The 26,601-nt window shown below is 53.3% G+C and overlaps 10 protein-coding genes across 10 annotated transcripts; 5 read left to right on the top strand and 5 right to left on the bottom strand.

Moving 5' to 3' along the window:
• Positions 1 to 476: 476 nt before the first annotated feature.
• On the top strand, positions 477 to 5,201 carry BDW47DRAFT_134368 (amidase signature enzyme; the record flags this gene model as incomplete). Its single annotated transcript, XM_024818067.1, has 10 exons — positions 477 to 501; positions 563 to 1,533; positions 1,592 to 1,716; positions 3,205 to 3,611; positions 3,666 to 3,778; positions 3,833 to 4,004; positions 4,138 to 4,383; positions 4,448 to 4,623; positions 4,689 to 4,971; positions 5,056 to 5,201. 10 exons carry the CDS (start codon positions 477 to 479, stop codon positions 5,199 to 5,201), a joined length of 2,664 nt encoding a protein of 887 aa, XP_024668405.1.
• Positions 5,202 to 6,090: 889 nt separating this feature from the next.
• Positions 6,091 to 10,101, bottom strand: BDW47DRAFT_120436 (ER oxidoreductin; the record flags this gene model as incomplete). Its single annotated transcript, XM_024815487.1, has 6 exons — positions 6,091 to 6,821; positions 6,858 to 7,448; positions 7,500 to 7,581; positions 8,134 to 8,242; positions 8,301 to 9,901; positions 9,991 to 10,101. 6 exons carry the CDS (start codon positions 10,099 to 10,101, stop codon positions 6,091 to 6,093), a joined length of 3,225 nt encoding a protein of 1,074 aa, XP_024668404.1.
• Positions 10,102 to 10,799: 698 nt separating this feature from the next.
• Positions 10,800 to 12,515, bottom strand: BDW47DRAFT_112369 (uncharacterized protein). Its single transcript, XM_024814152.1, has 2 exons — positions 11,457 to 12,515; positions 10,800 to 11,402 (listed from the first exon to the last, which is right to left on the bottom strand). Exons 1-2 carry the CDS (start codon positions 12,063 to 12,065, stop codon positions 11,286 to 11,288), a joined length of 726 nt encoding a protein of 241 aa, XP_024668403.1. The 5' UTR covers positions 12,066 to 12,515; the 3' UTR covers positions 10,800 to 11,285.
• Positions 12,516 to 13,995: 1,480 nt separating this feature from the next.
• Positions 13,996 to 14,785, top strand: BDW47DRAFT_78497 (DUF3807 domain-containing protein). Its single transcript, XM_024819853.1, has 2 exons — positions 13,996 to 14,069; positions 14,123 to 14,785. Exons 1-2 carry the CDS (start codon positions 14,037 to 14,039, stop codon positions 14,591 to 14,593), a joined length of 504 nt encoding a protein of 167 aa, XP_024668402.1. The 5' UTR covers positions 13,996 to 14,036; the 3' UTR covers positions 14,594 to 14,785.
• An 834-nt stretch (positions 14,786 to 15,619) lies between these two features.
• BDW47DRAFT_134367 (putative MFS transporter) lies at positions 15,620 to 17,183 on the top strand (the record flags this gene model as incomplete). The annotated part of the gene is made up of 5 exons (XM_024818066.1): positions 15,620 to 15,773; positions 15,850 to 16,464; positions 16,525 to 16,761; positions 16,834 to 16,921; positions 16,970 to 17,183. The coding sequence occupies 5 exons, from the start codon at positions 15,620 to 15,622 to the stop codon at positions 17,181 to 17,183; spliced, it is 1,308 nt and encodes a 435-aa protein (XP_024668401.1).
• A 200-nt stretch (positions 17,184 to 17,383) lies between these two features.
• BDW47DRAFT_129117 (uncharacterized protein) lies at positions 17,384 to 18,324 on the top strand (the record flags this gene model as incomplete). Its single annotated transcript, XM_024816946.1, has 2 exons — positions 17,384 to 17,917; positions 18,028 to 18,324. 2 exons carry the CDS (start codon positions 17,384 to 17,386, stop codon positions 18,322 to 18,324), a joined length of 831 nt encoding a protein of 276 aa, XP_024668400.1.
• A 181-nt stretch (positions 18,325 to 18,505) lies between these two features.
• On the bottom strand, positions 18,506 to 19,216 carry BDW47DRAFT_134365 (DUF4396 domain-containing protein; the record flags this gene model as incomplete). Its single annotated transcript, XM_024818065.1, has 2 exons — positions 18,866 to 19,216; positions 18,506 to 18,798 (listed from the first exon to the last, which is right to left on the bottom strand). The coding sequence occupies exons 1-2, from the start codon at positions 19,185 to 19,187 to the stop codon at positions 18,506 to 18,508; spliced, it is 615 nt and encodes a 204-aa protein (XP_024668399.1). The 5' UTR covers positions 19,188 to 19,216.
• Positions 19,217 to 19,390: 174 nt separating this feature from the next.
• On the bottom strand, positions 19,391 to 20,822 carry BDW47DRAFT_134363 (dihydrodipicolinate synthase family protein; the record flags this gene model as incomplete). Its single annotated transcript, XM_024818064.1, has 1 exon — positions 19,391 to 20,822. The coding sequence occupies exon 1, from the start codon at positions 20,318 to 20,320 to the stop codon at positions 19,391 to 19,393; it is 930 nt and encodes a 309-aa protein (XP_024668398.1). The 5' UTR covers positions 20,321 to 20,822.
• A 384-nt stretch (positions 20,823 to 21,206) lies between these two features.
• Positions 21,207 to 23,030, top strand: BDW47DRAFT_129115 (acetyltransferase SAS4-like domain-containing protein; the record flags this gene model as incomplete). The annotated part of the gene is made up of 2 exons (XM_024816945.1): positions 21,207 to 21,840; positions 21,901 to 23,030. The coding sequence occupies 2 exons, from the start codon at positions 21,207 to 21,209 to the stop codon at positions 23,028 to 23,030; spliced, it is 1,764 nt and encodes a 587-aa protein (XP_024668397.1).
• Positions 23,031 to 23,994: 964 nt separating this feature from the next.
• On the bottom strand, positions 23,995 to 25,766 carry BDW47DRAFT_78450 (neutral amino acid permease). Its single transcript, XM_024819852.1, has 4 exons — positions 25,439 to 25,766; positions 25,287 to 25,373; positions 24,204 to 25,233; positions 23,995 to 24,128 (listed from the first exon to the last, which is right to left on the bottom strand). The coding sequence occupies exons 1-4, from the start codon at positions 25,627 to 25,629 to the stop codon at positions 24,045 to 24,047; spliced, it is 1,392 nt and encodes a 463-aa protein (XP_024668396.1). The 5' UTR covers positions 25,630 to 25,766; the 3' UTR covers positions 23,995 to 24,044.
• Between the last annotated feature and the right edge of the window lie 835 nt (positions 25,767 to 26,601).

The raw sequence follows: 26,601 nt of genomic DNA, 5'->3' as shown, positions 1-26,601 counted from the left end.
GTGGAGGAAAAGAAGAAGCTGGAATTGAATTGAATGTCGGGAAGAAGAAGCTCGGACCCACAGTAACTCCGCGCGGCATGAGACGCTTTTCTCAACTCTAGCCCGATTCTTCTCTCCTCCTCTCCTCCCTGTCTATCGATATCCCACCCCCCACCTCCCTTCCTCTTGGAGGAATCATGGACTCTCCGGTGCTAAATCAATTGTTTCGGCAGCTGTTCCGTCATCCAGCTTGCCAATCCCTACGCTCCCCGTCTGCTCTGCCGACGCGGCGATTCCGACCCTCCACCCCATCTCGGCAGCAAAGTCGACCCTTTCTCACAAAATGGAATCAGATGAGGCGGAAATCGGCGGACAAATCCACCGAGTGGGTGCGGCGACAGGATTATCCCAAGGATATTGGAGAGGAGTTCCACAAATATCCAATGGTGACGGCCAAGGAGCTGCGGCATCTGCGGGAGAGACCCCGACAGGTCCGAATGCTGACGCGGGACTTCATTGACGGTAAGCTTGGATCCTGCATGCATGTCGGATTGACTAGATCGCTCACGCATCAGTGGTTTAGACAGTCTTTATAACCCCCACTACGGTTACTTTCCGAAACACGCGACGATCTTCACGCCCGGGGACCCGTTCGTCTTCAACGAGATCGAGGATGGACCGGCCTTCCACCGGATGTTGGGCGAGCGCTACCACGAGTTTGAGGACAAGCTGGACGAGTTGCAGCCGGACAATGCGCGGCAGCTGTGGCATACGCCGACGGAGCTCTTCCGCCCCTACTACGGCGAGACGATCGCGCGGTACCTCATGTCGAATTACAAGCTGACGCTGTACCCGTACCACGACCTGATCATCTACGAGATGGGCGCGGGCAACGGCACGATGATGATCAACATCCTGGATTTCATCCGCGACACCGACTACGAGATCTACCAGCGGACCAAGTTCCGCATCATCGAGATTTCGTCGGCCCTCGCCGACATCCAGATGAAGAACTTGATGGATTCGCTGTACGCAGCGGGCCACCTGGACCACGTGGAGATCATTAACAAGTCGATCTTCGACTGGGACACGTACGTGCACTCGCCGTGCTTCTTCCTGGCACTGGAGGTGTTCGACAACTTTGCGCACGACGCCATCCGCTACGACCGGGCGACGCAGCTGCCGCAGCAGGGGGGCGTGATGATCGACGGCAACGGCGAGTTCCACAGCTACTACATGGCGCACCTGGACCCGGTTGCGTCGCGGTTCCTGCGCGTGCGACAGGCGGCGGCGCGCCGGCCGTTCCCCAGTCCGCTGGGGCCGCGGTTCCTGCGGGGCGTGAACACCCACTTACCCTTCCTCAAGCCGCACACGCAGCCGGAATACATCCCGACGCGGTTGATGCAGTTCTTCGACATCCTCCACACTTATTTCCCGGGCCACCGACTGGTGGCGAGTGATTTCAGCAGTCTGCCGGACGCGATCCCGGGGATCAATGCACCGGTTGTGCAGACGCGATACATGCGGCAGACTGTGCCAGTCACGTCACCATATGTACGTTTCCTTCTCTTATCTTCCTCCCTGACTCTATCTTCTTATTAACAATCCACAGGTCCAGCAAGGCTACTTCGATATCTTCTTCCCGACAGACTTCAACGTGATTGAAGACATGTACCGGGCCGTGACGGGCAAGCTGACACAGGTGTCGAGCCACGAGGACTTTATGCGGCGCTGGGCGTACATCGAGGACACGGAGACGCGGAGCGGAGAGAACCCGCTGTTGAGCTGGTACAAGAACGCCAGCATGTTGATGACTGTGTAATGTACATATATAGCTTTTACATCAACATTGATCTCCAGCGGACTTACATTCTATCTACCTCCTAGAAAAAGACACTCAAAAGAAAAAGAGACAATACAATCCATTCCTACCTACCTACCTAGCTCCCCCCTCCCATTAAGCTGCGCATCATACCTCAAATGACACTCCCTCTCCCGCCTCTGCAAATCCGCCAGCGCCCAAATCGCCGTCGCAGTCTCCCCCCGAGCCCTCACCTCGCGCGGCACCTCCACATAGAACCACACCCCGCCCGACACTCTATCCGAGAAGGTCGACGTCGACGTCACCCTGCCGCGGGAGATGGCGCGCATGATGGTGGCGATCAGGTCCAGCTCGCCGGAGACTCTCGCGCCGATGGGGACAAAGTACCACCAGCCCTTGTCGCGGGCGACTTCTGGCGCTGCCAGCGCGGCCACTAGGTCCAGCCCGTAGACGATGGTCAGGTCTGGGGTGACGTTGAGGGAGTCGATTGTGTGGTGCCATTGGATGGTGGGAGTGGTGGAGGTGGGAAGAGGGGACATGTTGGGTTTTGGGTGGATTTGGGGTCAGTTTGTTTGGGTTAGTATATTGTATCAATCTTATCTATTCGTGGGTGGTGGTGTAGGGAGAGAGGGATGAGGGAGTGTCTGTTCATCTATATTTATCTGTTCTCTCTGTCAACTGATTGATGTATATCATCTGTCGTCTCTTTCATGGGTGTCCATTGTCCATGCTAAAATCCTTCCCCAACAAAGACACGGCCTGATTGAGACCGAACAATGACCATCCAACTTCTTTCTTCCAAATCTGCTATAACCATTCACGTCACACAATGACCCAATCAACACTAGTCAACAAACCCAGAAACCCCTAAGTATTGTCCATACAGACAAACAAGCACTCTCCCCACCACACCCCAAACCCAGCGGAGATACTCCGACTTCTCGGCCACAAACACCAATCCAGACACCAGACGATCAACTGGATCAGAACGAATGAAGAACGGCTAAGTCGGCAGCTCTGCGCCTTCGGCAATCCAAATCCGACGGTGAGGGGAGGAAGCACTATCCCCCCTCGCTTCCCCACCCGCTTCGATCCTTCGCTTTGCCTATCTCGGTCTGGAGAGGAAGATTGCCGATAGACCGTGGGGGCGGTTGATTGGGTTTTGATACCACGAGGATTTGGGGTAGATTTTCTGGAGTAGTTTGATAGTGGATAGAGGAGTTGTTGTCCTATTTAATGGATGGGATTTCCAGGGACAAGCTCTGAGTCTGGTTCCCCGCGCCGCATCGATATTACATATCGCTATCGATCGGAATATCCCATCCCTCTACATAAACAGACTAATACACATTGATTTCGAGTATAGTATTGAAAATGGACTGGAAACAGACAGCCACCACAAGACGCCAGGCCCAACAAGCCGCCATTCCCCCCGCCTGGCGTCTCTCCCCAGCAACCCTAAAAGCCTCACGCAACACCAACACCACCCTCCAAACCATCCGCACCAGCGGCATCCTCACCCCACAAGAGCTGCAATGGACAGAAGTGTCGGAGATCCGGCCCCTCCTCGCCCGTCTAGCCACCCGTGACATCACCTCCGAACAGCTGACGCTCGCCTTTTGCAAGCGCGCTGCCCTCGCCCAGCAGCTGACGGGCTGTCTGACGGAGATTCTCTTCGACCGTGCGCTGGCGCAGGCTCGGGAGCGCGATGCGTATCTGCAGCGAACGGGGCGGTTGATGGGTCCGCTGCACGGGTTGCCGGTTTCGATTAAGGATCGGTTTGATGTTGAGGGGTTTGATACTACTGTTGGTGGGTCTCTGGATTTCCCCTCGATGATCAGATGGGATTGCTCACGACGAACAGGATGGGTAGGGCTGGTCGGTAAGCCAGCGGCGTCATCTAGCTCTATCGTGCGATTACTCGAGTCCATGGGCGCGGTGTTATATGTCAAGACGAACATCCCGCAGTCGTTGATGGTGCGTTCACATCCTGTTACCAGCCACTGTACCACCTTGCTAAGAACAATACAGATGTCCGACTCCTACAACCACGTCTTCGGCCAATCCCTCAACGGCCTCAACAACCAGCTCATCTCCGGCGGCAGCTCCGGCGGCGAGGGCGCCCTGGTCAGCGTCGGAGGAAGTGTCGTCGGCATCGGCACAGACATCGGCGGGTCGATCCGCATCCCTGCCAATCTGCAGGGTTTGTATTCCATCTGTCCGTCTACGGGGCGTGTCCCGTGGAACTGTTCCTTGTTAGCCTTCTCCCCATATATTACCTAGCGAGTGGTAACTGACAAACAACAGCATGCACCAACACTACATGGTCCCCCCAGTAGCAGGCCCAATGGCCCGCAACCTGGACACAGTCGAGCACTTCATGGAGAAAATGCTCGAGTCAAACCCATGGGATCTAGACCCGGGATGCGTCCCCATCCCATGGAGAAAGGACCTAGCGAGCGTCCGCGGCAGGAAACTCAAGCTAGGAATCATCTACGACGACGGGGTGGTACTTCCCCAGCCGCCCGTGACTCGCGCGTTGCGCGAGCTGGTGCAGAAGTTGAGAGATGCTGGACACGAAGGTATTTCCAACCCACGTGAAGAACAACATTGTAAGCAACCACGGCTAACTAGGTGAAATAAAAGTCATCGAATGGGACCTCTCACTGCACACCGAAGGCGCCAACCTCTGGTCCAAAGCCATCCTCGCCGACGGCGGCAAACACTGCCGTACGCTCTGCGATCTCGTCGACGAGCCTCTCATTGAAGGGATGGTCGTCGGAACGGAGCAAGACGAGCTCACCATGCCCGAGCGCGAAAAGGTACCCCCCTACACCCCACTATCCAATCCCAACCCAAAAAGATAAATCTGACCCGGAATCAACAGCTGGAGGCAACAAAATGGACCTTCCAAGAGCGCTTCCTCGCAAAATGGACCGCAAGCGGCGTCGACGCCCTCCTAATGCCCGTGACCCCCTGGGTAGGATATAAACCCAAGCAATGGGTGCAGAGCAAGCAGTGGCTGGGCTATACATCTATATGGAACTTCCTCAACTACGCAGCGATGACGATCCCTGTGGGAGCTGCCGATCCGGTTCTTGATAGGCCTGATGAGGGCTGGAAGAGCCATGTGCCCAGGAATGATGCGGATGCGTTCAATAAGGCGCAGTGTATGTCCCTCCCCCCTCCCCCCTCTCTCTATATCTCTTTCTTTGCTGTGTTTCAAATGGTGGGTGGGTACTAATAGATGGTAGACGATATAAACCTCGTAAAACACATGCCGGTCTGCGCACAAATCGTCAGCGGACGCTTCGGGGAGGAAAAAGCCGTGGCAGTAGCCAAGGTGATCGATCAGGTTATGGTTAGGGGGGAGAGCAGGCGTCCTTTGGAGAGGTTGTAACTAGATGTTGCATTGATTGGTTTATATAGTTAGTGGTTTGTTTAGCATGGTGTTTGATAGACGATTCACTGTCCATCTATCAATCTATCTATCGTTCTTATACATAGTTGATATATATGCGTTTTGGTATGATATGATATGAGACATTTGGATCTCTTATCTTGTTTTTATCTTTATCTCTCTCGTGTTTTGTTTGAATCTAGATGTTGAATATAGTAGTAGAAAGTGTCGTTCATTCAGTTGCGCATTCAACTTGGGAATCCCTGTTCGTGAGATTGATTATACTACATACACTATACCGCTGAATCGCCAGGGTATAGTGCTGTGTAGTGTAGACTCACAGAGGGGAACTCCGTCTATTTATCTACTTATCAGGGTATTTATCTTTCAGGAGATACTTGGGAATAGAGGGTCAGTATAAACACAGCAATACGATTAATCGCAGGCGATTAAAGCCAGAACAATAGGTATCACCCAGTCAATCATAGACCTGTGATCAATTTACAACTACACTCAACCCACAACACTGTCCAGTAATAAATGCCAACGGCCTAGAATGAATAACCTAGAGATAAAGAATGATAAATGCAGTAATAGTAATACCCTATACACATAATAATAAAACCGATAAGAGCAGTCAATCAACTAATACTTCCGCTGAAACGTGCAAGAACCTTTGGACAAACAAAAGAAAGGAAAAAAAGAAAAAGTAATAACAAAAGAAGAAAAGAAAGGTGGGGAAATGATAATCGCCACCCAGGTATCAACGGGTTTATCACGTTATTCGATTGTGATGACTTTCGTGGGCATGGTATGAAGTAGGGTATGGTATGAAGTAGGGTATGGGATGGTAAGGGGTGGGGTATGAAATGGCATGAGGAAAAATCAATCATGTGTAAAATGCACTCTTTTGGAAACTCTGGGGCGAAATATCGCCCATCTTGCTCTGCAGTTCGGGCTTCTTGGCATCGGCGGTCTCCGCCGCCACAGCGACGGGGTTGACAGGCCCGTGCGCCTCCTCGCCCGCCGTGATGGCCGCCGGCTTGCGCTGGATGGTCTCGAGGTAGGGACCCGGCAGGTAGCCGACGCGGCCGTCGCGGGCACGGCAGCGCCACCACTCCGAGGCGTTGCCCATGGGGTCGGACTTGCTTAGGACCGCCACGATCTCGCCCTTCTTGACGGCGAGGTCGATGCCCTGGCTGTCCTGCGACTCCGGGGTGTAGTCGTACACGACGCGGCAGAAGTCCAGCTTGGACGGGTCGACCTGGTTCTGGGAGAGGGGCTCGCCGTTGGGGCCCATCAGCTGCCGGCGCTGCTCTTCCTGCGAGCGCGCCAGAGTCTTGATGAGCTTGCTCATCAGGTAGGGGAGGCCGAACAGGGCCACGAGGAACATGAAGAACGGCTTCTTCGAGGGCCGGGGCGGGGCCGGGGACCCGTCCGGCAGGGTCGCGGGGGAAGCCCGCCCGGTCATAAAGGCCGCAAAGGCCGACGGCGTCAGGGCCGTCGCATCTGCCGGGGGAGGGCGACCGGTAATCTTGGCGATCAGGGTTCTAAACCATCGGATGATCGTGAAGATACCCAAGGCGGACCCTAGGGTGTTGCGGAGGTTGCCGAACTGTTCTGCGACCGACACCATCGCTGTATTTTAATCAGCACCAGCCACGAAGTCCATATAAGAAAAGAAAAACCCACCGAAAAACGAGCTGTGGGTGGCCATGTAGGTACTCTCCAGCATCTGCGCGAATCCACCAAACGCACCAACGATGCTCTCAATCATCTGGAAGGTCGCCTGGGTGTTCTGACCAAACGAGTTGGTCAGGCTGTTGGGATCGTTCGGGTCGCCAGGCATCCCGCCGCCATACATGCCGCCCATGCCGCCCATGCCGCCCATGCCGCCCATGCCACCCATCCCACCATACATACCGCCTCCGTAGCCCCCATAACCACCGCCGTACATGGACCCCATAGATCCAAGGCGCGAGTACGGGGACGAATAGCCGCCCATGCCACCGTAACCACCATAGGGACTGGTTCCCAGAGTCGACCCCATACCGGTTCCGAAACGCGAGGCGCCGTAAGGAGAGTAGTTCGAAGCTGTGCGATTCACGACCGAATTCAACGTGTCCGGACGATCAGGGAGAGAGGGACCGGCGACGGGGGAGGTGGTCGCGGTCGCGGTCGGAGCCGAGGTAGTGGAGACTGGGGGTATAGAGGTGGCAGAACCAGATGAATTTGACAACGCGGGACCTAAACAACCGGTCAGCGACATCCCGTATCATACAGTGGTTATGAACATACTTCCGGCAGCAGCACCGGCTCTCTCCCACGGTTTAGGTGGCGAAACCGACGCCATGGAGATGCGCAAGGCGTTGGGATCAGACTCGCATCGGAGTTGCACGAGCGGTCGGGATTTTTAAAGCCGAGTCAAATCTGGGGTAGTTTTGTAGAAAGGGACAGAGGGGGAACGAAAGAGAAAAAGAGGGAAAAGGAATAGAGAAGTGAAGGAGAAAGAGAGGGGTAAGGTGGAGAAGTCCCAATAGACCTGATGGAGAGAAGAAAGAAGAGAGAAGAGAGAAAAGAGGCAAATGGAATGAGCCGAAATGGGGAAATTGGGAAGTTTGGGGGAATTGCCGGAGGCGGTGGAGCCCGACAGTAAGGAGGATATCATGTGCCTGTTTACCGAGGCTCATCTGTCGGTTGATTATTCCTGACTAGATTCTATAACTATATTCCGAGGAAATCATATCAACTAATAAATAATGAGATAATATAAATGAGCAACTGATGTGAATGAACTATAGAGATTATAAAAAGTAAAGAAATCCAACGCCGTCAATGCAACTGGTTTTAACGCCATAAACACAGCATGTATCATCCGCAACTCCCTGTACAATCCAATCAATCAATCAGGCACTCATAGCTCATCTTGGACACCCTCATCCGACGATCGAGGTTTCTGGATTCGCCATGCGCGCGGGGGAACGGGGAGTCCCAGCCAGTAGTTCCAAAGCCGGTTGAACTCGAGAACGCCGAGCTCGAATCTAGTCTAGTCAGCATCGATCCCATCGTGGATGGATGGTAGAAGAGAAGAAAACTTACAGTGTCTTCGGAAGATACCACCACGACTTCAACACGTACATGTACGTGTCCCACACCACAGCAAACTCAGCCTTGACATCATCCCAAACGGTGTCGGTATCCCGACGCGGCGTCCGCTCCCACGGCATCTTCTCCGTCATATAGACGTAGTCGTCGTCGTCTTCCTCGTAGTAAAATGTCGACCCGCCGTCCTTGACCAGCCGTCTCGTCCGTTTACCACCGCCCTGTTCGCGGAGCGGCGACGCCGACCCGGCGGGCATGGCGAACACGCCGCCATCGCCGATCTCCATTGCGCGCTGGAAGCTCCTTACGGCAGCGAGACTGTGCGAGATGCGGGCAAGCGTGTTGACCAGCGCGACCAGCTCGATGCGGCGCAGGGGCGGGTTCTCGCCATTCTTGGTCTCGTCGTACTCGAAGAGGACCTTGAGCGCGGTGCCGTACCCGTTGACCTGGAGCTTGCCCCACAGGCGACACTTGTCGCAGCCGACGCAGTCCATCAGGCGGCTGACGTTGCGGAAGCGGTTGCGGAAGTCCTCCTTGAGGCCGGCGGCGCTGGGGTCCTGGAACATGAGGTTCTCGTCGAAGATCTGCGGGCGGTCGGCGAGCACGGTCGTCAGTTGGGAGACCTTGTCGCGGGTCTCGGCGTTCTGGACGGGGTCGCTGTTGCAGAAGGTGTAGGTTTCGAGGTGCTTGCGGAGCTTGGCCACGGCGCGCGAGACGAGCGCGTAGTTGAAGTAGAGGTTGGAGATGCGCTCGGGGTGGTCGTGTAGCCGGTCCTTGAAACACTGGAGGTTCGGGTGCCACTGGCCTGTCGTCTGGTTGAAGTAGTCCCAGCAGAGATGCGTCGTGATGGACGCGTGCATCCCGCTGATGACACGGTGAAAGACCCGCTTCTCCAGGCACTCGTCGTCGAGCGGGGGGCCATCGGGCCGCCTCATCTCCTGCTGGATGACGTTGCGGAAGTCGTTGACGGCCTGGAGGCCGCCGCCTTGGAGACCGCCGCCGCCCAGCTGCGAAGCGCCCGGGTTGGGGGACAGATCCATCTCAGCCGTCGGCTTCAGGAAACAGTTCTCGCGGTAGATAGCGTCCCAGACCTGGCGGGCGCCCTGTCCCATGTACCCGGTGAAACGCTCGGGGTTATCAACCAGACTGACGTAGTCACCCTTGCCGCTAGACCCCTCGTCCTCAGGCACGCAGTAATCCCGCTCATCACACTCGTCATCATACTCCAGCACGCAGCTCTCGCCGACATTTTCGCCCAGCATGCCCTGGAGCGGGCGATCGCGCGGCCGTTCGCGCTGTTGCCGGCGGCCCGGGTGACCCGCCTTGGGGCCCTCGAGCTTGCTGAGCTCCTCGGAGCGCCACGTGGGCGGAATATCCTCTTCGTCGTCGATGGTGTTCACAGCGCATGCGATGTTGCCACACATGCTGTTGGCGTCGGACCAGAAGGGACATTCTTTGTTGAAGAGGTTGAGGCGGTAGTAGGAAAAGAAATCGGTTTCCTGGGTGAGGCCTTGGAGGAGGGAGTAGACGTGGTCGTTGAGTGTGTCGACTGTGGCGTAGGAGACGCAGGCGTCGGAGATGGTGGCGGAGGGGTCGAACTGAGAAATTAGCTGCTGTCTTCAATGTCGCTATTTCACGTAATTGGACTTAAGCCCTTCTAGATCGAAATAATTAAGCAAAAACTCACCGCGCAAGAGTCATGACTGTTGACATCAGACGAGTCGTCAGAGCTTCCAGCCAGAGAAAGCCCAGACAAGGCGCACACGGCCAGATAAAAGATTTTGACCGCGGAGCGCATCTTCAGCGCTACCTCGACGGATTGCAGATCGAAGGGAAAGAATTCTAATACAGGCACAAATGGATAATGGGTATATTCAATCGCGCATGGAATGAGAAGTGTAGTACTATGTATGAAGGTAGCAGGGGACGTCCTTCACATGGACTCGAAGTGGGCCTCTAGAAGATCAAGACAGATAGACGATTCGCGATCGACCAACAATTCCAACGGAATCAAACCAATGTATAAGAATCAAAAATGGAAATAAAAACCGCTAATGCTTCAAATCACAAAGCGACTCTAGTTTTCTTCCAAATATAACAATTGACAAAGCGGAGTCAAGAGGAGATGACTGAAGTTGACAAGCTGTCCCTTCAAGGTGGCGCAGAACCCGATCGATTATTGCTTATTTGTTCGGAATTCACAGGTCTGATTAGTGAGAGACCGTTCGATCCGCGGATCCACCTGGGCTGATGCCAAGACTGTTCTTCTTATTGACACTTTCTCAATAACCGATGACCGATGATTGGCAATTATTGTTTGGGTTAGTATTGACATGGCAGGAGTATGAGAATGACAGGGAGTAGGTCAAGTGGTCTGATGAACCCATTCCATCGTTCCCATCCGAGTCGTACGAGTTGTGCCTTACATGAAATACTACATAGTATGGAGGTATATAAGACACTAGTGCTAATAGCTGACCAGGATGCAGTGCCATCGCAGGATATACCCTATATAGTATATGGTCGTGATGGTTGACATGCTACTGCTGACGAGAGATGCGGTCGGTTCGTTTACAACTACAATAAAGACCTGATGCTCAAGGAAATGATCGAGCAATCCATTGATGGGTGATTGCCTCGAAGTATTATTTCCTCGAAGATGATACAAAAACCCCAACAACATGAAGTAACATGACAAAGAGCATGAACAACATGAGATAATAATAAAACATCCATGGTAACTCCTATCCCTCAAACTCCCCAAAGCCATTGACAATTTCAGACCATCCTCCGTGTTCCCCATGGTATCTTCCCAAAAAATAATCAAAATCAATCCGAATAATCATAATCTGGTCATAATCAAATCATAATCAAACAAATTCGAGTCAAATTCCACCAACGCCATTCCTTTTCCCAGACCATGCATGCCCGACCGGGATGCACCGCATCCACTACAGGACAGCATGGCCCAACCAACCCAACCTAGGCAGTGTCGCGGCGGTTGCGACGGCGCTGGAACGCCTTTCGGATCGAGACAAACGGCTTCGGAAGCGGGGTGTTGTAAAAAGGATCATTCTTAAAATCCTCATCGGTGAATCTCTGCCCATAAAATCAGCAAACCAGTCTAACACCATCAAGTGACGAATGACTTACCGCACAAGGAATGCGCATGAAGTTGCCATAGTCGTTGACCATATTGGGGCCTTCCTCGTAGTCGTACGAGTGACCGTTGTCGTCCGTGTGGCCAGGAGGGTAGTAAGCCACCCCGTCGAGTGGGCGGTGGCTGTCAATGCAGTCGCGGATCTTCTCGTGAGGCGTGGCGCGGAGGGCCGCGGCGTTGGATTCCTTCAAAGCGTCGACGGGACTCAGCTTGCCGTGTCGGTTCTTGTCGGAGCATGCTGCATCGTAGGGTCCTTCATGATGGTACTGGAAGACACCCGCGTCATCAAGACGATCGATGACGTCGATGCTCGTCAATGCCCGTCGATGTCTGCTGTGACGAGGAGCCCGGCGGGAGGGCTGTTGGTAGTAGCTTGGCGGGTCACGTCGCCTTCTGGGCTCCATCGAATACTGGAGCTGCCCGTCGAAGTAGGGCGATGGAAGGGACGTGGACCGCTGGTGAGCAAGGGTGCGTCGAGATGGCGATGGCGACAGGAATCGCTGGTATGGGTTGTGACTCTCCATCTGATGCCCCATGCTGTATGGGGGAGGAGGATAAGATGGATACGAAGCCATCGAGTGTGAATTTGAGGTTGCTGCCATGAGGACGAGATGAAAGATGACAGTTGAGAGAAAAAGAGGGTGAGTGTTGAGGTGAAGAAGGTGGCTAAATAGTATGCCCCTCCTATATCAATATATGTAGGAAGTTGATAGTACCGCAAGACTATTGGGTCCTGGCGTTTTCCAGATAATCGGTCTGGGTCGAAAGTGGGGCGATCAGAGATGGTTGACTAGTATATGATAGTATATAGCTATAAGCGAAGTGGTTTGAGATGAATGTTGCGAAAATCTTCAGATGAGGGCAGATGCAGCAGAGGTGAGATATAGAAGGAAGAGATGGGAGAGAAGGAAGATATGGTAAATACGGAAGATGCGGAAGAGAAGGAAGAAGAGAAGAGAAGAGAAGCGAAAGGAGAGGGAAGAAAGTCTAAGTATGGGGAGATCCGAACGGATCCAGGTCCGACGAAGCTGATCATGATGCGGTGATTGAGACTTATCGAGAAGGACTTAAACGAGCGAATGACCCAAGATGCACGTATGGATGGATCTATGTATGGCCACCGGTGACGTGACGACTTGCGTGTGAGATGATGTATGATGCGTATGATCGGCCTTCCCATCGCCCTTACAATCCGGGGCTTATCGATAAACGTTACCGGTCATTTACATATATTACTGCTTCTTTCCATTACTCCTTCTTCTTTTCTTTAGACTCGGTCTAGAATCTACTGCATTTCCCCTCCCATCCGGTCCTCCATCGAATCCCTGTGGTTCCTGAATCTTTCTCCTGGTGCCTGACCCATTACACAGGTCAAGGGACACACCTGGTACAGAGAAAAGAAAACAATCCCAGTAGACTGTGGAATCAGTGGACTCCAGTGTGGTGGACCAGTCTGTTGCGTCACCCGCCGATCCCGATAGTCCCGATGGACGAAGCGAATCTGCTTCGTCGGTCGTGACCACTTGACTTTCTCGCAGATGATCGTCTGTGGGATAGGTAATAGGCATACATAGGACACCCTCATGGCGGTCTGTGCCTTAGAGAATAGAAGATTCCAGTGGCAGACTAGCCACGGAAAAAAAAACTTAACCTTATTGCTAGCTAGTCTGGGTAACCCGCACAGAACTATCCAGTCGAATCCAAAAACACCAAGTGTCACGGTCAGCCGGGCATTTCGCTAGCCGGGGCTCGCTGGCCGAAGCAGACAATGCGGCTCCCACCGGTGGTTTCTCAATATTCCTAGATTACTTCGCCCGAATGCCAGGTTCATCATGGTGGGTAACACCGCTGCGGAGCTGTCGGGATGTCGAGTCTCTCGGGTTGATTGATGGCCATACGTCATGGACAGCCTTAGGCACGGAGTTATGAACTTTATCCATGATTCATGTTGTACTTTACTCAGCCACGAGAATCGAATGGAATCCACGTGAGTTATACACTTACCTAAATATATGACTGATGGCAAAATGACACCAATATTACGATGGTTCTAATACTCCATTCAAAGACTATCGGTGTACCACTTTTGGTCGCAGAAGATAATTGATGCGGCTGTCATATAATAGTCTGCACGGGGAGGCCTTCATGCACTCTGACTCTCCACTGCGGTCTCGTTCAAATAAATGATCGATCAGCTGTCATCTGTCTGCCCTGTGCGTACTTCGGCTGCTTGGCGGGTTGTATTGAGAATACCGAATACCATCAATCCACTGAAGAGTCAACTATGCATGGTTAGGCTCTCTTGGAATGTGGAAAAAATGGTCTTTTATGTTTTTAGAATTCTTGATATATTCTTCCAGTAACTACCAAGTACTGACAGCCTGTCCTGCTTTTCTCGAGGACTAACTGCCATGCAATATGCGTGGATGTAGAGTACAGTATTAATCAGGTCATGGGACTGTCAATCCGTCAGTAAAATACACTAGTAACATCACAGCCCGTCGCGCTCAGTCGCGTCTGGTCAGATCTGCTCGAACCCCAACATCTGGCGAGGTCAAGCCGGTCAGATCATCATGTCAGATCGGCAAATCCCATCAGTAACCCTTGTGAGTTGAGTCAATCCCACAATTCCATACGACCCAACTAATTCCCTTCCTAGACAGACCTCCAATCCTTCCAAGCCAAACACTTTCCCGGTAGCGAACCACCCGCTGCATTCACCCCCCTAGAACCCGCCGTGGTCGACGAATCTACCTATAATGATGATGAGGAAGATCTGGGCTACTACCCCGATGGGGTGAAACGCACTCTCACCGACGAGCAGATCGAAATCTTCAGACACAGTGAAATTCATGCGCTGCTGCGGGAAAGACAGCTGAGGGAGGAGAACCGATCGGAGGACGAGGGAGAGGTCGCTGATCTGCACGAACCGGCTCACAGTGCTGCAGAGGGGAAACCAGCTAGTGTTGCTGTCAGTGAGGTCGCTGCGAATAATCGACCTCAGGCTACTACAGACACCGCGTTAGATTATGACGAGCAGCCTATTGCCCCTACCGGCGTCAAGAGAGGACTCCCGGCGGGCCATAACCCGCGATATACCGGTCGCAGAATCATTTCGTATGATGATTGATCGTCGGAACGACTGAAACGAAGGATATCCATCTTCCAGTTTTCTGACAACCCCCAACAGGGCACCTCAAGTCCAAACAAACACGCGGTAAGTAGAAGCAGTTCGTTGCCACCACTTGCCATCACCATCTATCCATTCCATGATGAGAACATATAGTCATCCTTAGTCGGAGCGCCATACCATCCTTCTCTTGATGTGTAAGGCTATGACGACTTTAATCTTCTCTCTGAATCATGCCATCATCCCTGTTATATTTCGTGCATCCGCTTGGGTGGTATCCATGCTAATATTATTGGAATAGTCTAGCATGCGACCCCGCTTACGCATGGCGACATGTTCACTCAAGAAGCTTCGTCTCTACCTGTGGCCCATCAGCGCTCATGCTACCCTGATAGAACGTAGCATACACCACCACTTTTGACTAGAAGCAGCCTGGTAATAGGAGCGGCACAATCAGTCACAACGGCTTGTCCACTGAGAGGCGGCAGAATGAGAGGACGCCAAGATAGCAAGTGGGAATTCCCCGCGTCGTGATCGTCGCACAAGATGGTCATCTTGTCAACAAGCAACGTTCATTCATGCGGCAGATGAATGGACTCGGCAATACCAGAATACCAGATCTATATTTTGTTTGATAGATCAATGGAAATTCACCAATTGCTTAATATCATCGAATGACAAGCTAGCTAGCCTAGCTAATCTATCCTGGGACTTTCCCGTGCTCCATCTTCAATCCACTCGATCAATTCTCCATCAATCATGTGTACCGTATAGATTGTAAATCTACAAGATAAACGGATTTCTTGCCCGATAAAAACCCTACAGAACTACACTATCTCCAACGGGCTCAATTCCGCTTTACCCTCCGATGTCTCGCATGGACCGCTGATCTACCCCTCCCAGCTGCATGATTATAGCTCCTTGCCGCCATAGCCATCTTGATAAGCAAACAAGGGTATAAGACGACTACCCCGGAGCCATCAGCCGTGTCTTTCGTAGACTTCACTTCCATAATTGCATCGTAAAATGGACGCGGAGGCAAACCCAGGAAGCACAGCCCAACATGCAGAATACACACCCACCGACAGAGATGGAGGGCGCCCCGACCAGAAGTCTGCGGGGAAAGTCAAGGGCAAACTCATCAGCACGAACTTTGCAGTCATGGTTGCAGGAATGAACGGTTAGCTTCATCATCCTGTCCAACGTAGCTATTCAATATGGTCCATCGATTTACGGTGGCTAATTCGATTGACCAGACGCCGCCGTCGGGGTCCTCATCCCCTACCTCCAACCCTCCTACGGCATCACCCTCCTCCAAGTCTCCTTCATCTACCTCATCAACTTCGCCGGCTGGCTCTTCGGCTCCTTCGCCAACATCCACATCTGCGCGCGGGCAGGCACAGGAGGCACGATGGTGCTCGGCGCATCCGTGCAATGCATCGGGTACGCGCTCATGTTCTGGAAGCCTCCATTTCCCATCTTCCTATCGGCCTTCTTCTTCACGGGGATTGGGGTATCCCTGCAAGACGCGCAGGCGAACTCGTTCACCATCACAGTGCAAAACTGCCACCGGTGGCTGGGCATCTTGCATGCTGTGTACGGGGTAGGCACTATCCTTGCGCCGCTGGTGGCGAACACTATTGCGGCGCGCACGCCTGCTTGGAATGTGTATTACCTGGTGACGCTTGTGCTGGGGGTTACCAATGTTTCGCTACTGGCGTGGACGTTCCGGCGGGGTCTGTTCCAGCCGAATGTGGCGAATGCGAAGGAGTTGGCGGGGGGTCAGCTGAGAGAGACGGTGTCTAATAAGGCTGTGTGGATCATGAACGGGTTTTTCTTTCTTTATGTTGGGGCGGAGGTTACTTCTGGTGGTGGGCACATACTCCTACTCTCTACCATCATCACTATGTGACAGCTACTGACGATAGTAGGCTGGCTCTCGCAGTTCCTCATCTCCGTCCGCCACGGAGACCCCAAACAGGTGGGCTACATCGCATCGGTGTACTGGGCTGGCTTTACGGCTGGTCGGGTGGTGCTGGCTGATATCACACACCAGCTGGGAGAGCGTCGCATGGTGTTTTTGTATATTGTGTTGGCGCTGGTGATGCAAATTTTGTTTTGGCTGGTGCCGAATATCTTGGCTAATGCGATTACGATATGTCTTTTCGGTGGGTTTTCCGGATAAACCCATATTTTATCCCCATCAAAGAGAGAGAGAGAGAGAGAACTGACTATAATAGGATTCATCATCGGCCCATTCTACCCCGTCGGGTTATACGTTCTGACCGAGGTGATTCCACCGGACCTTCACATCGGTGCACTCGGTAAGTCAATCCACTCTTACTCTCTTTGTTCGTTTAAATACTCATAATATAGGGTTCTGCGCCAGTCTGGGCTCGGCCGGATCGGCAGCATTTCCATTCTTGACGGGGGCCATTGCGTCGCAGGTGGGGGTGCAGGTGTTGCCCCCGATTATAATGGGGCTCGTGATTGGGATGGGAGTGTTCTGGGCCATGATGCCAAAGAGGCTTATGATTTAGCCCTTATTCTTTCTTCTTCCCTATTGACATATATCGGGATGAGTGGTTGAGGGTGAGTGGATACCGGTCTGGACAGTTCTTTGATACCCGGATCGGGAATCAATAGCCCTAACTAGATCAAGACAATATATGCCTTCTAACGCGCCCGATCAATCAAACAATAACTTGCAAAAGTTGCATATTCTTCTTTTTCAACTCACGCCAACGGCTGCTGTGCAGCAGTCTACTGCAGCAGTGTACAGAGTACAGCATGGGACGACCCTCACAACCCACAGCATCCCCCCAACTCATCCTCTGCCTCATCTTCTCCGCCATCCTCGTCCTCCTCCTAACCCTCATCCTCGTCTCCCCCTTCAACCACCTCTTTCCTCTCATCCCCCCAGCATACTACCTCACCCCATCCTCCTCAGTCTCAACCTGGTCCCACCCCGACAGAAAACACAGTCGAATCTTCACCGAAAACGACGCGCTCTTCTTCCACGACCCTGCAACCAACACCCACGAATCTCACAAAACATGGGAAGAGATACTCATGCCCCCCAGCGGAGGGGGCATCCTCGCCCTGCATCCCCCGGGATCAGACAAAGAGGTTAACAAAGATGAGGATATGATCATCTCCTACGGCATCTCCATGTTCCACCAACTCCACTGCCTGATCGCCCTCCGCGGAGTCATCTTCCCCGAGACGTCGCACAAGCAGCACAATTCAACGTCCAAGGCGCATTCGGGCGATCATGGCCAGGATAGGTGGCATTGGGCGCATTGTTTTGATTATATAGCGCAGGTATCTTTCTTTCCCGTTTCTTTATTATTTCCTTTTTTGCTTTCTTCTCTACTACTTTCCTTCTTCCCATCTTGAGACTATCCCACAATGCTGACAGTGTAAAAATGAAGGCAATAATCTGCGCCGCAGACGACACCATCGAAACTCCCAAAAAGACCACCAACAAATACGGCAAACCCATCTATCACATCGACGGGGTGGGCGCCACCCACCAATGTCGGGACTCGAAGCGGCTGTGGGAGGTGTCGGTGAAGAGTCTGGAGACGAAGGTGGATATGCGGGCTTGGAGGGAGGAGGCAGGGGTTGGGGTGAGGGAGTTCTTTGGGGGGGGTTATTCCGGGGGGAGTGATGATGGTGATGATGATGATGGTGGGGTGCCGGGGGTTTATACGAAGGGGATGGTATAGTCTATATATTGATTTATATATAAAAAATATATAGATTGTATGTATTGATTTCAATGGTACTTACATAGATACACATTTGGACTATACATCCTACACCAGTAACTTATATACAAACATCCCAACCCAACAAACCAACCTCACAACACCCCCCCCCCAAAAAAAAAGAAACAAAAAAGAAAGATCAATGACACCCCACCCCCAAAGCCTTCAACCTCCAATAATTCCACGGCAAAGGCGCCGCAAACCCAGCCGCCATACTAACCGCCGCCTTGCCCCAAAACGCCCAATCCGCCACATCAACGACACCCCCGGTCAAATGCCAATCGACGGCATTCTGCACGCTCTCCATAGCCAGCATGGACACGAGGCTCATCCCCGCTGCGGTGCGGACCGCGTGGCGGAGGGGCAGGGCGTCTTTGCCGTAGGCTAGAAGCACGGTTTCTAGGGTTAGGGAGGTGAGGAGGCCTGTCGTCACTTTTTTTCATCACAACCGTCCTTGTTAGTATGTTGGTTTGGGCGAAGAGAGGAGGGGAAGGCGTACTGGATACGCCCATCATTAGAGGCATTCCCCAGTCTGGGGCGTACGCTTGAAGGGTCCACAGGGCGGTGAAGTCGCCTGTGGTGCAGCCGATGAGACACCGGAGGGTGTTGATCGCTGAGCGAGACCATGTGTGGCGGCAGGTCCAGAAGGTGAGGGTTGTTGCTGGTGGCGGTTGGGGTTTGTTTGGCTGAGTGGTGCATTTGGGTTTGATAGTGTTCAGAGGTATGTATGGGGTTTTCCAGAGATGTGGTGTAGTAGGTCTTGGGGTTGGTCGCAGGTTGTAAGTGCAGAGAGTGTGGGGGTTGGGTTTAAGGCGATTCATTTTAAAATATTTACACTTATTTGATGAAAGAAGAAGAAAGAATACAATGAAATGGAATGAAGAGAGAAAATGGAATAATGGAATCTTTATGTATAACTAAACCACGCGAAAACCGCGCAGTGAGTCAGCATCCCTCCCTGCGTTCCCCTTCTCGATGGTAAAACATCAACCGCCAAGTCAGACAGCACACCCTCAATAATGAACTATACCAAGCTGCTCTCCAGATCCATCGCTTCTTTAAATGCTCCCTCCAAGGCTTCCGCCTCCGTAGATGGCAATGGTACACACGGTCGTCGCGGCTGCGCTCCATATCCCCGATAGCTCTGCAGCGCACTTTTAACCGCCACGAACCCTCCCTTAATGGCCAGCCAGTCGGCGCGGGCCACCACCGCCTGCGCCCGCTGCGACTCGAATACCTCTCCTTTCAGGTGCAGTGCCATGACCTGCACGCACGACCGCGGGATGAGGTTGGCGATGCCGCCGATGATGCCCGCGCCGCCCACGATGAGCGCCGGCAGCGTGAAGTCGGCGGACCCGCCGAACGTCAAGAAATCCTGAGGTGCCTGAGCGGCGATGCGCGCCAGCTTGCCCGTGTTGCCGCAGGTCAACTTGACGCCCACGATGTTGGGGTGCTGCGCCAGCGCGAGGATGTCGTCCGAGCTGAGGTCCAGCCCCGACGATGCCCCCGGGAAGTTGTAGATGAGCAGCGGGATGGGCGAGGCGTCGGCGACCGCCCGGAAGTGGTCGAGCATTGCCTCCGTCGAGACCAGCCCCTTGTAGTAGCTGGGGGGCAGCACCAGCGTGTAGTCGCCGCCGGCCTCGGCGGCGTCCTTGCACAGGCGGATGGTCTCGCGCGTCGAGGCGGCGCCCGTGCCGACGATCAGTGGCATCGTGGGATTATGAGCGTCGAGGGCGCGGCGCGTGGCTGCTGTGATGGCGTTGCGCTCCTCGCGATCTAGATGCACGGCCTCGCCGTTGCTGCCTTGCACGACTAACCCCGCGACGCCTGACTGGGCGAGGTAGGCGGCGTGCTTCTCGGTGGTGGGGATGTCCACATCCTCATCTGGACCGTCAAAGAAGGCGACGGTGGGGACGTAGATGCCACGAATGAGACGTCGAGTAGGGGAAGACATCTCGAAAGCTGGGTTACAAGGGAGTATAGAATGGAGTGTATATGGGTTGAGTAGATGAGGGGAGAATGAACGTAGTAGCGTCGACAATTGAGGGGAAACCGGGGTTTAAATCAGCAACAGGATCCCCTGTGAAGGACCGGAGGGAAATGCGGAGCCCGACTGGAGACAGAGTCCTATTCCATGGATATCAATGGATTCATGGGTTGATATGAATAGTCCAGTTAAAGCTGTTTGACCTGCCTATGATAGCCCACGATTTGTTTTACCCCCACGTACCCCACAGTGTGAGGAGTTGCTCCGATGGACATTTCTGAACCCCCACGTTCTGCTGGATTGGGAAGGCCAATAATAGGCAGAATATTAGATGGTCCATCTGGCCAGAGTGAAGCCGAAGTTGAAGTCGAAGTGAGGGTTGAAGCTGGATTGGATTGATGGTTATATTGGGGTCATTGGAGTTCTATCCGCCTTGATAGTTGATCCAGGCCATAAGGGGATAGAAGGGTAACTACCATATCATATTCAAAACGGTAGACATTCCAGGTAGAATACCAGGGAGCCATTCAATGGGTACTGAAGTGAAGTTATTCAAGATCAAGAGTTGAGACAATAAAGAATAAGAAGAAAGATGGAGATGACCATACCATACACCCAACTCCCCCCTTTCCCCCGTAAAATACCCCGGAATACTGTAAATTACACAACGAGGCACCTCCGCCTCCAAAATCCTCTCCTCCCTTATTGACGACGACGACAATGAAGAGAATCAATCTCGTCCCATGAATGAATAGCTATACAACAATTGACATGATTTCATCCTATCCAATCTATTGCTCCTATCCCCCAGCCATGTCCTCCTAAATTTTAATCCATGACCACCATTGCCGTCATGGCCGTCCGCTCGAGGTCGTCATTGCGCGTCTCGGAGCGACGAGATCCTCAGCCTGTCCAGACTCAACCTCGACAGACTGTCTCGCTGGATGAGAATGGAGATGCTCGTCCGCCTCCCTCTAAGCGACCGCGATTGCATCCTCCGCGTGGACGGAGGAGTTCGTCCGACCACCTGGACGCAACCATCGACCATCCCCTGACCCCCTCGTCGCGCCCCTCCCCAGCCAAGATCGTCAAGCAACAAACATTACGGCGATATTTTCACCAAAAACCACAGCAGAACCATACCTCTTCTATACCGCCCCTACATCTCGACGGGGGGAGCGAATCGCCCGATCCGCTTCACACCGACCCTCCCGCGAATGCGCCGTCTCCCGCCCCTGCGTCCACATCCACCCCGACGTCCTCCGCCCGTCCTCAACCAGAGCCCGCAGAGTCTCACCCCACCACCGCCTCTCCTTCTGCAGCGACGCCGTCTACAACCCCCTCCAAGGATCTCTCCGCCAAGTCCGCCGTGCCTGAACAGCGTCGTAGCCTCCGCTCCCATGATGGGGGTGCCCGGCCCCGGAGCGAGCTTGCCTTATACTTTCCCAACTACGAACAGCTGCTCAGCTTCGAGACTCCGAAGACGGGTATAACACCTCAACTCTGCCCTTCAGGTTACTTTACAACATTCTAACGGTCGGAACTAGATCTTCTCAACCCCCACACTTCCATCAAAGTGATCGATGACCTCTCGGAGCCTCCGATCCTGTCCGACGAATCCGCGGACGCACTGCCGTTCGGGAATCCCTTGGCGGAGTTACACGAGTGCGAAACAATCACACTGGCATTGAGTCCGGAGGAGCAGACCAAGGAACCCTCCAAGGAAGCAGCCCTGGAGCCCACGGAACAAACAAACACTGGGAATGAAGAGCCAGAAGACCCCCTCGACGACGCTGTCTACTTCCGCGCCCACCGTCGTCACGAACGCCAAGAGAAACAGCTCCGTAACATCGAGCGCGAGCGAGCCCAGCATGAAAAGCAACAGCTGGATCGGCTGCTGGACGAGCTGCGCAGCCACGAGTGGCTGCGTGTCATGGGCATCACGGGCCACGTGACCGACGCCGAGAAGAGACACTACGAGTCCAAGCGCGACCTCTTCGTGAGCGAGCTATCGGCCCTCATCCAGAAGTTCAAGATCTGGAAGCAAGAAGAAAAGCGTCGCAAGCTGGAGCGCGAGCAGAAACCAAGGACTGCCGCCAACCACGCCGACGCGGACGCCATTCCGCAGTCCTCGCCGAAGGGCGGCGCGTCCGACGATCTAGACAACGACCATGGCAACGACAAGGTAGCTCCGACGCCCACCGTGTCCGATGCCCCTAGCTACACCGAACCGCTGGATCCCAACGACGTCGACGCCTGCGCCGCCCGCCAACTCCACCAAGAAGCAGCCCGCTCCGCGACGACAGCGCCGGCGTCTTCGCGCGGACGAGCCCCCAAGTCATCCCGCAGGAAAACCTCCCCTGTCCCAGTCTCTTCCTCCTCCCAGCCTCGAAAAGAAACCCCCAAAGCACAACCACCGCCCCCACCCCCACCACCTTCAAGCCCCCCACCAGACCCCAACCGCCCCTTCACCTCCTTCTTCAGCAAGCCACACCTCCGCGAGGCAGCCCTCTCACTACACCGCACAGGCGGACGACGAACGCGACTCGCCTTCGGCCAGCCCCTCCCAGAGATGGAGATGGGGGAGTTTGAATTACCAGCGGAGATCCTCACGCCGGAAGCAATCGACTCTTGTCGACGGGAAAGGCGGCGAAGGAAGAGGGCTAATCGGGGGTGATTTTCTTTTTTTCTTCTTCTATCTATTCTTCCTCTTACTCTTTAACTTGTCTTCTTCTTTTCTTTTTCTTTTCATCTTCTTTCTTCTCATTTTATTGATATTATTATCATCATCCTCGGTTTGGGATAGAAGGAGCGAAACGGTATGGGTGTTTGTTTTGTTACTGGGATGGCGGAATGGATTGCTACTTTCTTACTTTCTTATCTTATTCTCTGACTACTTTCTTCCTTCATTCTTCCATTCTCCATTGTATATCATTAAGGGTGTCATCACCATTATCCACTTGGCAATCAATCAACGAGCATTCTGTTCGACTTACTTACTCTTTGGAATCCTTTAGGACAATTAATCAATTACACAAGTCAAGTCCAGCGTCGCCGGTTCAAATTTTTACAACAGACTTGGAATAAGTCAAGGTATATACATCGATCCACGCTCCGTCAATCTATAGATGCAAGCCTCTACACCGAGTAAAGCAGAACCAACCTACCGACCTATATGTGGATACTTATATACCAATCTTGATAATACACAGGTGGTCGGTAGATAGAATGCAGACTGGCTGCGCTGTTGATGGCTCGCGTAATACAGTTAAGCTTTATTCTGTACTTCGCGACATAACTAGGTTAGTAAATACCTGGTAAACTGACGCTGATAGATGCTTCGGCTTCATGGTGCGATCATAGCGAAGTATTGTATGTAGGTCAATATTGGCGTGAGATCTCTATGAAGAAACGGAAGAGAAGGACGGAGATATAAGGCAAGGACTCCCAAAAGGTGAAAACGTAAAATGGATAGTGTAAATATATGGTAGGTATCTCATTATATGCAGCTAATATCGTCGTCATCCGTAACAGACTATGTTCCAAATGCAAGTGCAAATGCAGATGTAAATGCAGCCAGCCGCTAGCTTAACAGCTCTAGTCTAAAGAAAAGGAAAGAAAGAGAGAGAGAAAAAAACCCGGAAACGCCATTGACAAAGGTATGAACAAATATATACAAGACAAAAACCATTTAAGCATTATTCGCGCACGAGAAACTCGAGCTGCCGGGGTCGTCGTGGATGGCTGTTCCTGAAGCGTAGAGTCCGAGGACGCACTGTCATTTTCATTAGCTATCTGCCACAACCCCTTTGTCTATCAACCGAAGGATGAAGGAAGAGAGATAACATACCAGACAAATCCCGATTACAATATTGCCGATATTCACAATCATCAAGAAGATCTTCTTAGGCGACGAAAACAGCTTCCCCCAGTTCAAGAACAGCCAGAAGATGCCGCTGAGGCCAAAGGTGAACCAACTGGCGAACAGCGCGGTGATAAGACTGAGGAGGGTGCTGAAGACGGGAATCGCCTCAGCGATGATCCAGGCGATGATCCAAAGGCCGAGAGCGATTCCTGCCCACGAGCCGGCGGCGACCCAGTCGCGCTTGTGGATGCGGTCCGTGCCGCGGAAGACGCGCGTGTAGACGTACTTGGAGGCGATGTGGCCGTAGATGACGCCCGCGATGATGATGGTCGGGAGGGCGATGCCGAACGCGACCTTGGAGACGATGGGGCTGGCGGATCCCAGGGCCGGCGAGGCCACGTCTGCGCCGCCGAAGCGGTAGATGACGACCGCGGCGATCAGGTACAGCGAGATGTCGATGCCCTGGAGCAGGCAGAGGGCTTTGGGGAAGTCGCGCGGGTCTTTGAGCTCGGCGGCGAGGCCGAAGAAGGCGGCGTGGCCGCAGAAGGAGAAGACGATGTTGCAGACGGCTGCGAATCCGTGGACGAGGTCTGTGTCGACGACGGCGAGGACTTCCTTGCCGGGGTGGGAGATACCGACACCAATCATGGTGATGACCACTGCGGTCAGGATGCTGATGAATGAGACGAGCGACAGCCAGGACATCTCGGCGAGCGTGCGCGGGAGAGACAGGGCGAACGAGACGACCATGCCGATGACGCCGAAGACGATTGAGCAAGTGCCGTGGTCGGTGATCGCGTTCATGGCGATAGTGAACGTCAGCAGGTGGCTGGCCATGACGAACACCATGAAGATGATCTGGGCCGCGCCGAGCAGTTCGCGGCCAAATCGCCCCGCGAGCACCTCCCCTGCATCGGCCATGTTGGAGATCTGCGGGTATGCCCATTTGAATTGTCCGATGATGTATCCCGTATACGTTGCCAGAAGTCCCAGGCAGACTAAGATGATGACCGCACTATCTGATGGTTAGCACAATGGTCACTTGCGCGTCGCGAAGGATCGACGTACGGAACCAGACCCAGCCCGGCGACCGCGGCGGGCAACGACAGGACACCGAGGGAGACCGTTTCGGCCACCATCAGCAAGCCACATTGCCTGTGAAAGAACAAGACGAGCATCAGCAGTTATTCCCTTTCGTATTTCATGGAGTCGATACGTACCACCACTTCAAAGTCTTGTATTTGATCTCCGCATGTTCTTCGTCACCAAATGCGTCTTGCATGGACGGAGGTCTCTCGTCGATCTTCTTCTCATCCATGTAGAGAGAACGCTGTTCGACGAAATCTACCGTTTGAGGGTTCTCCAAGTCAAGCCCCCTCGGAGGGGCTGACACAATTTGAGGAGGACTCATAGCTGTAGGTCACACCGTAGCAAGTCTGCAGTGTTTAAAATAAAAAAAAAAATAAAAAGAATAAAAAGAGAAAGTTGAAAGGAGGCGATGTAGGAGGCCACAAGTGTTTCCGTAGAACACTTTCAAGTGCCCCAATGCCTTCGAATATGAGCAGAATCTCAAAGGCACAAAATCACAACAAGAGAACAAGCATGACAGCAGGAGAAAATTGAGCGGCCAACGTGGGGAGCATTTGCAGAAGTAGTTCACCCACTCTGACTCAATTTGCCTTCATCTATCTACGAGCCGGGACCGAGGAGGTGCCTGGCGCCACCGGGTGGGCCGAATGGGTCCCGAGTCGGACCGACCTGAACGAATCACGAATCGGCAACGTAACAGAAACTTCACCTACTGGACTGTCATCATCCACTTTTGAGAACGAGATCCATGGTGGACCTGGGGAAGAAGGCCTTGAAGGTTGAGGGAAGACTTTTGGCCCACCGATTCCGGCGAGGCGTTGACCGGCACATGCTGCCACTCTCATTCCCGGCATGATCTAGCGAGAAAACGTTGAAACTAGGTCGACCATGTTGACTCTGCATCAGAAAGTATGCCATTGATTCTGTCGAGTATCCTACTGCATTTATGTACTATAAACCCGAGCCGATCGACGGTGACATCGGCCGTCGGTTCAGCCTTGGCCGGCCGGCGTGGGGTTTCCAACACAGGAAGCGGGTGAGAAAGGCGACATCCGCTCAGTTATCATCTGAGATCGTTATGCAGCAAATAATAGGGGAGAGAGAGAAGCTGATCAAGCCAATAGATAGATGGAGAAAGAGGAGAGAGAGCCAGAGAACGTTCACTGCAACCGCCGATCGCGTGACCTTTCCTGTTCGGGATTAGCGCATACCGGTGTCGATTCTTAAATCCTCCTGCCGGTCATGTGATCCGGCAGTCGTCCTGCCAGTCCAGCATAAAAACAGGGAGACAGAT

The sequence above is a fragment of the Aspergillus candidus genome (assembly GCF_002847045.1).
Source record: "Aspergillus candidus strain CBS 102.13 unplaced genomic scaffold BDW47scaffold_64, whole genome shotgun sequence".
Classification (NCBI taxonomy): domain Eukaryota; kingdom Fungi; phylum Ascomycota; class Eurotiomycetes; order Eurotiales; family Aspergillaceae; genus Aspergillus; species Aspergillus candidus.
This window is presented reverse-complemented; position numbering and strand designations above follow the sequence as displayed.

Bases quoted from the DNA above. Each gene is read 5' to 3' on its own strand.
- BDW47DRAFT_112369 (XM_024814152.1), bottom strand. From the start codon at position 12,065: ATGGCAGCAACCTCAAATTCACACTCGATGGCTTCGTATCCATCTTAT. The intron at 11,403-11,456 runs GTAAGTCATTCG...TTTTATGGGCAG, and splicing joins TCATGCGCATTCCTTGTGCG to AGATTCACCGATGAGGATTT.
- BDW47DRAFT_78450 (XM_024819852.1), bottom strand. From the start codon at position 25,629: ATGAGTCCTCCTCAAATTGTGTCAGCCCCTCCGAGGGGGCTTGACTTG. The intron at 25,374-25,438 runs GTACGTATCGAC...GTTCTTTCACAG, and splicing joins TACAAGACTTTGAAGTGGTG to GCAATGTGGCTTGCTGATGG. The intron at 24,129-24,203 runs GTATGTTATCTC...TGAAAATGACAG, and splicing joins TTGTAATCGGGATTTGTCTG to TGCGTCCTCGGACTCTACGC.
- BDW47DRAFT_78497 (XM_024819853.1), top strand. From the start codon at position 14,037: ATGTCAGATCGGCAAATCCCATCAGTAACCCTT. The intron at 14,070-14,122 runs GTGAGTTGAGTC...TTCCCTTCCTAG, and splicing joins AAATCCCATCAGTAACCCTT to ACAGACCTCCAATCCTTCCA.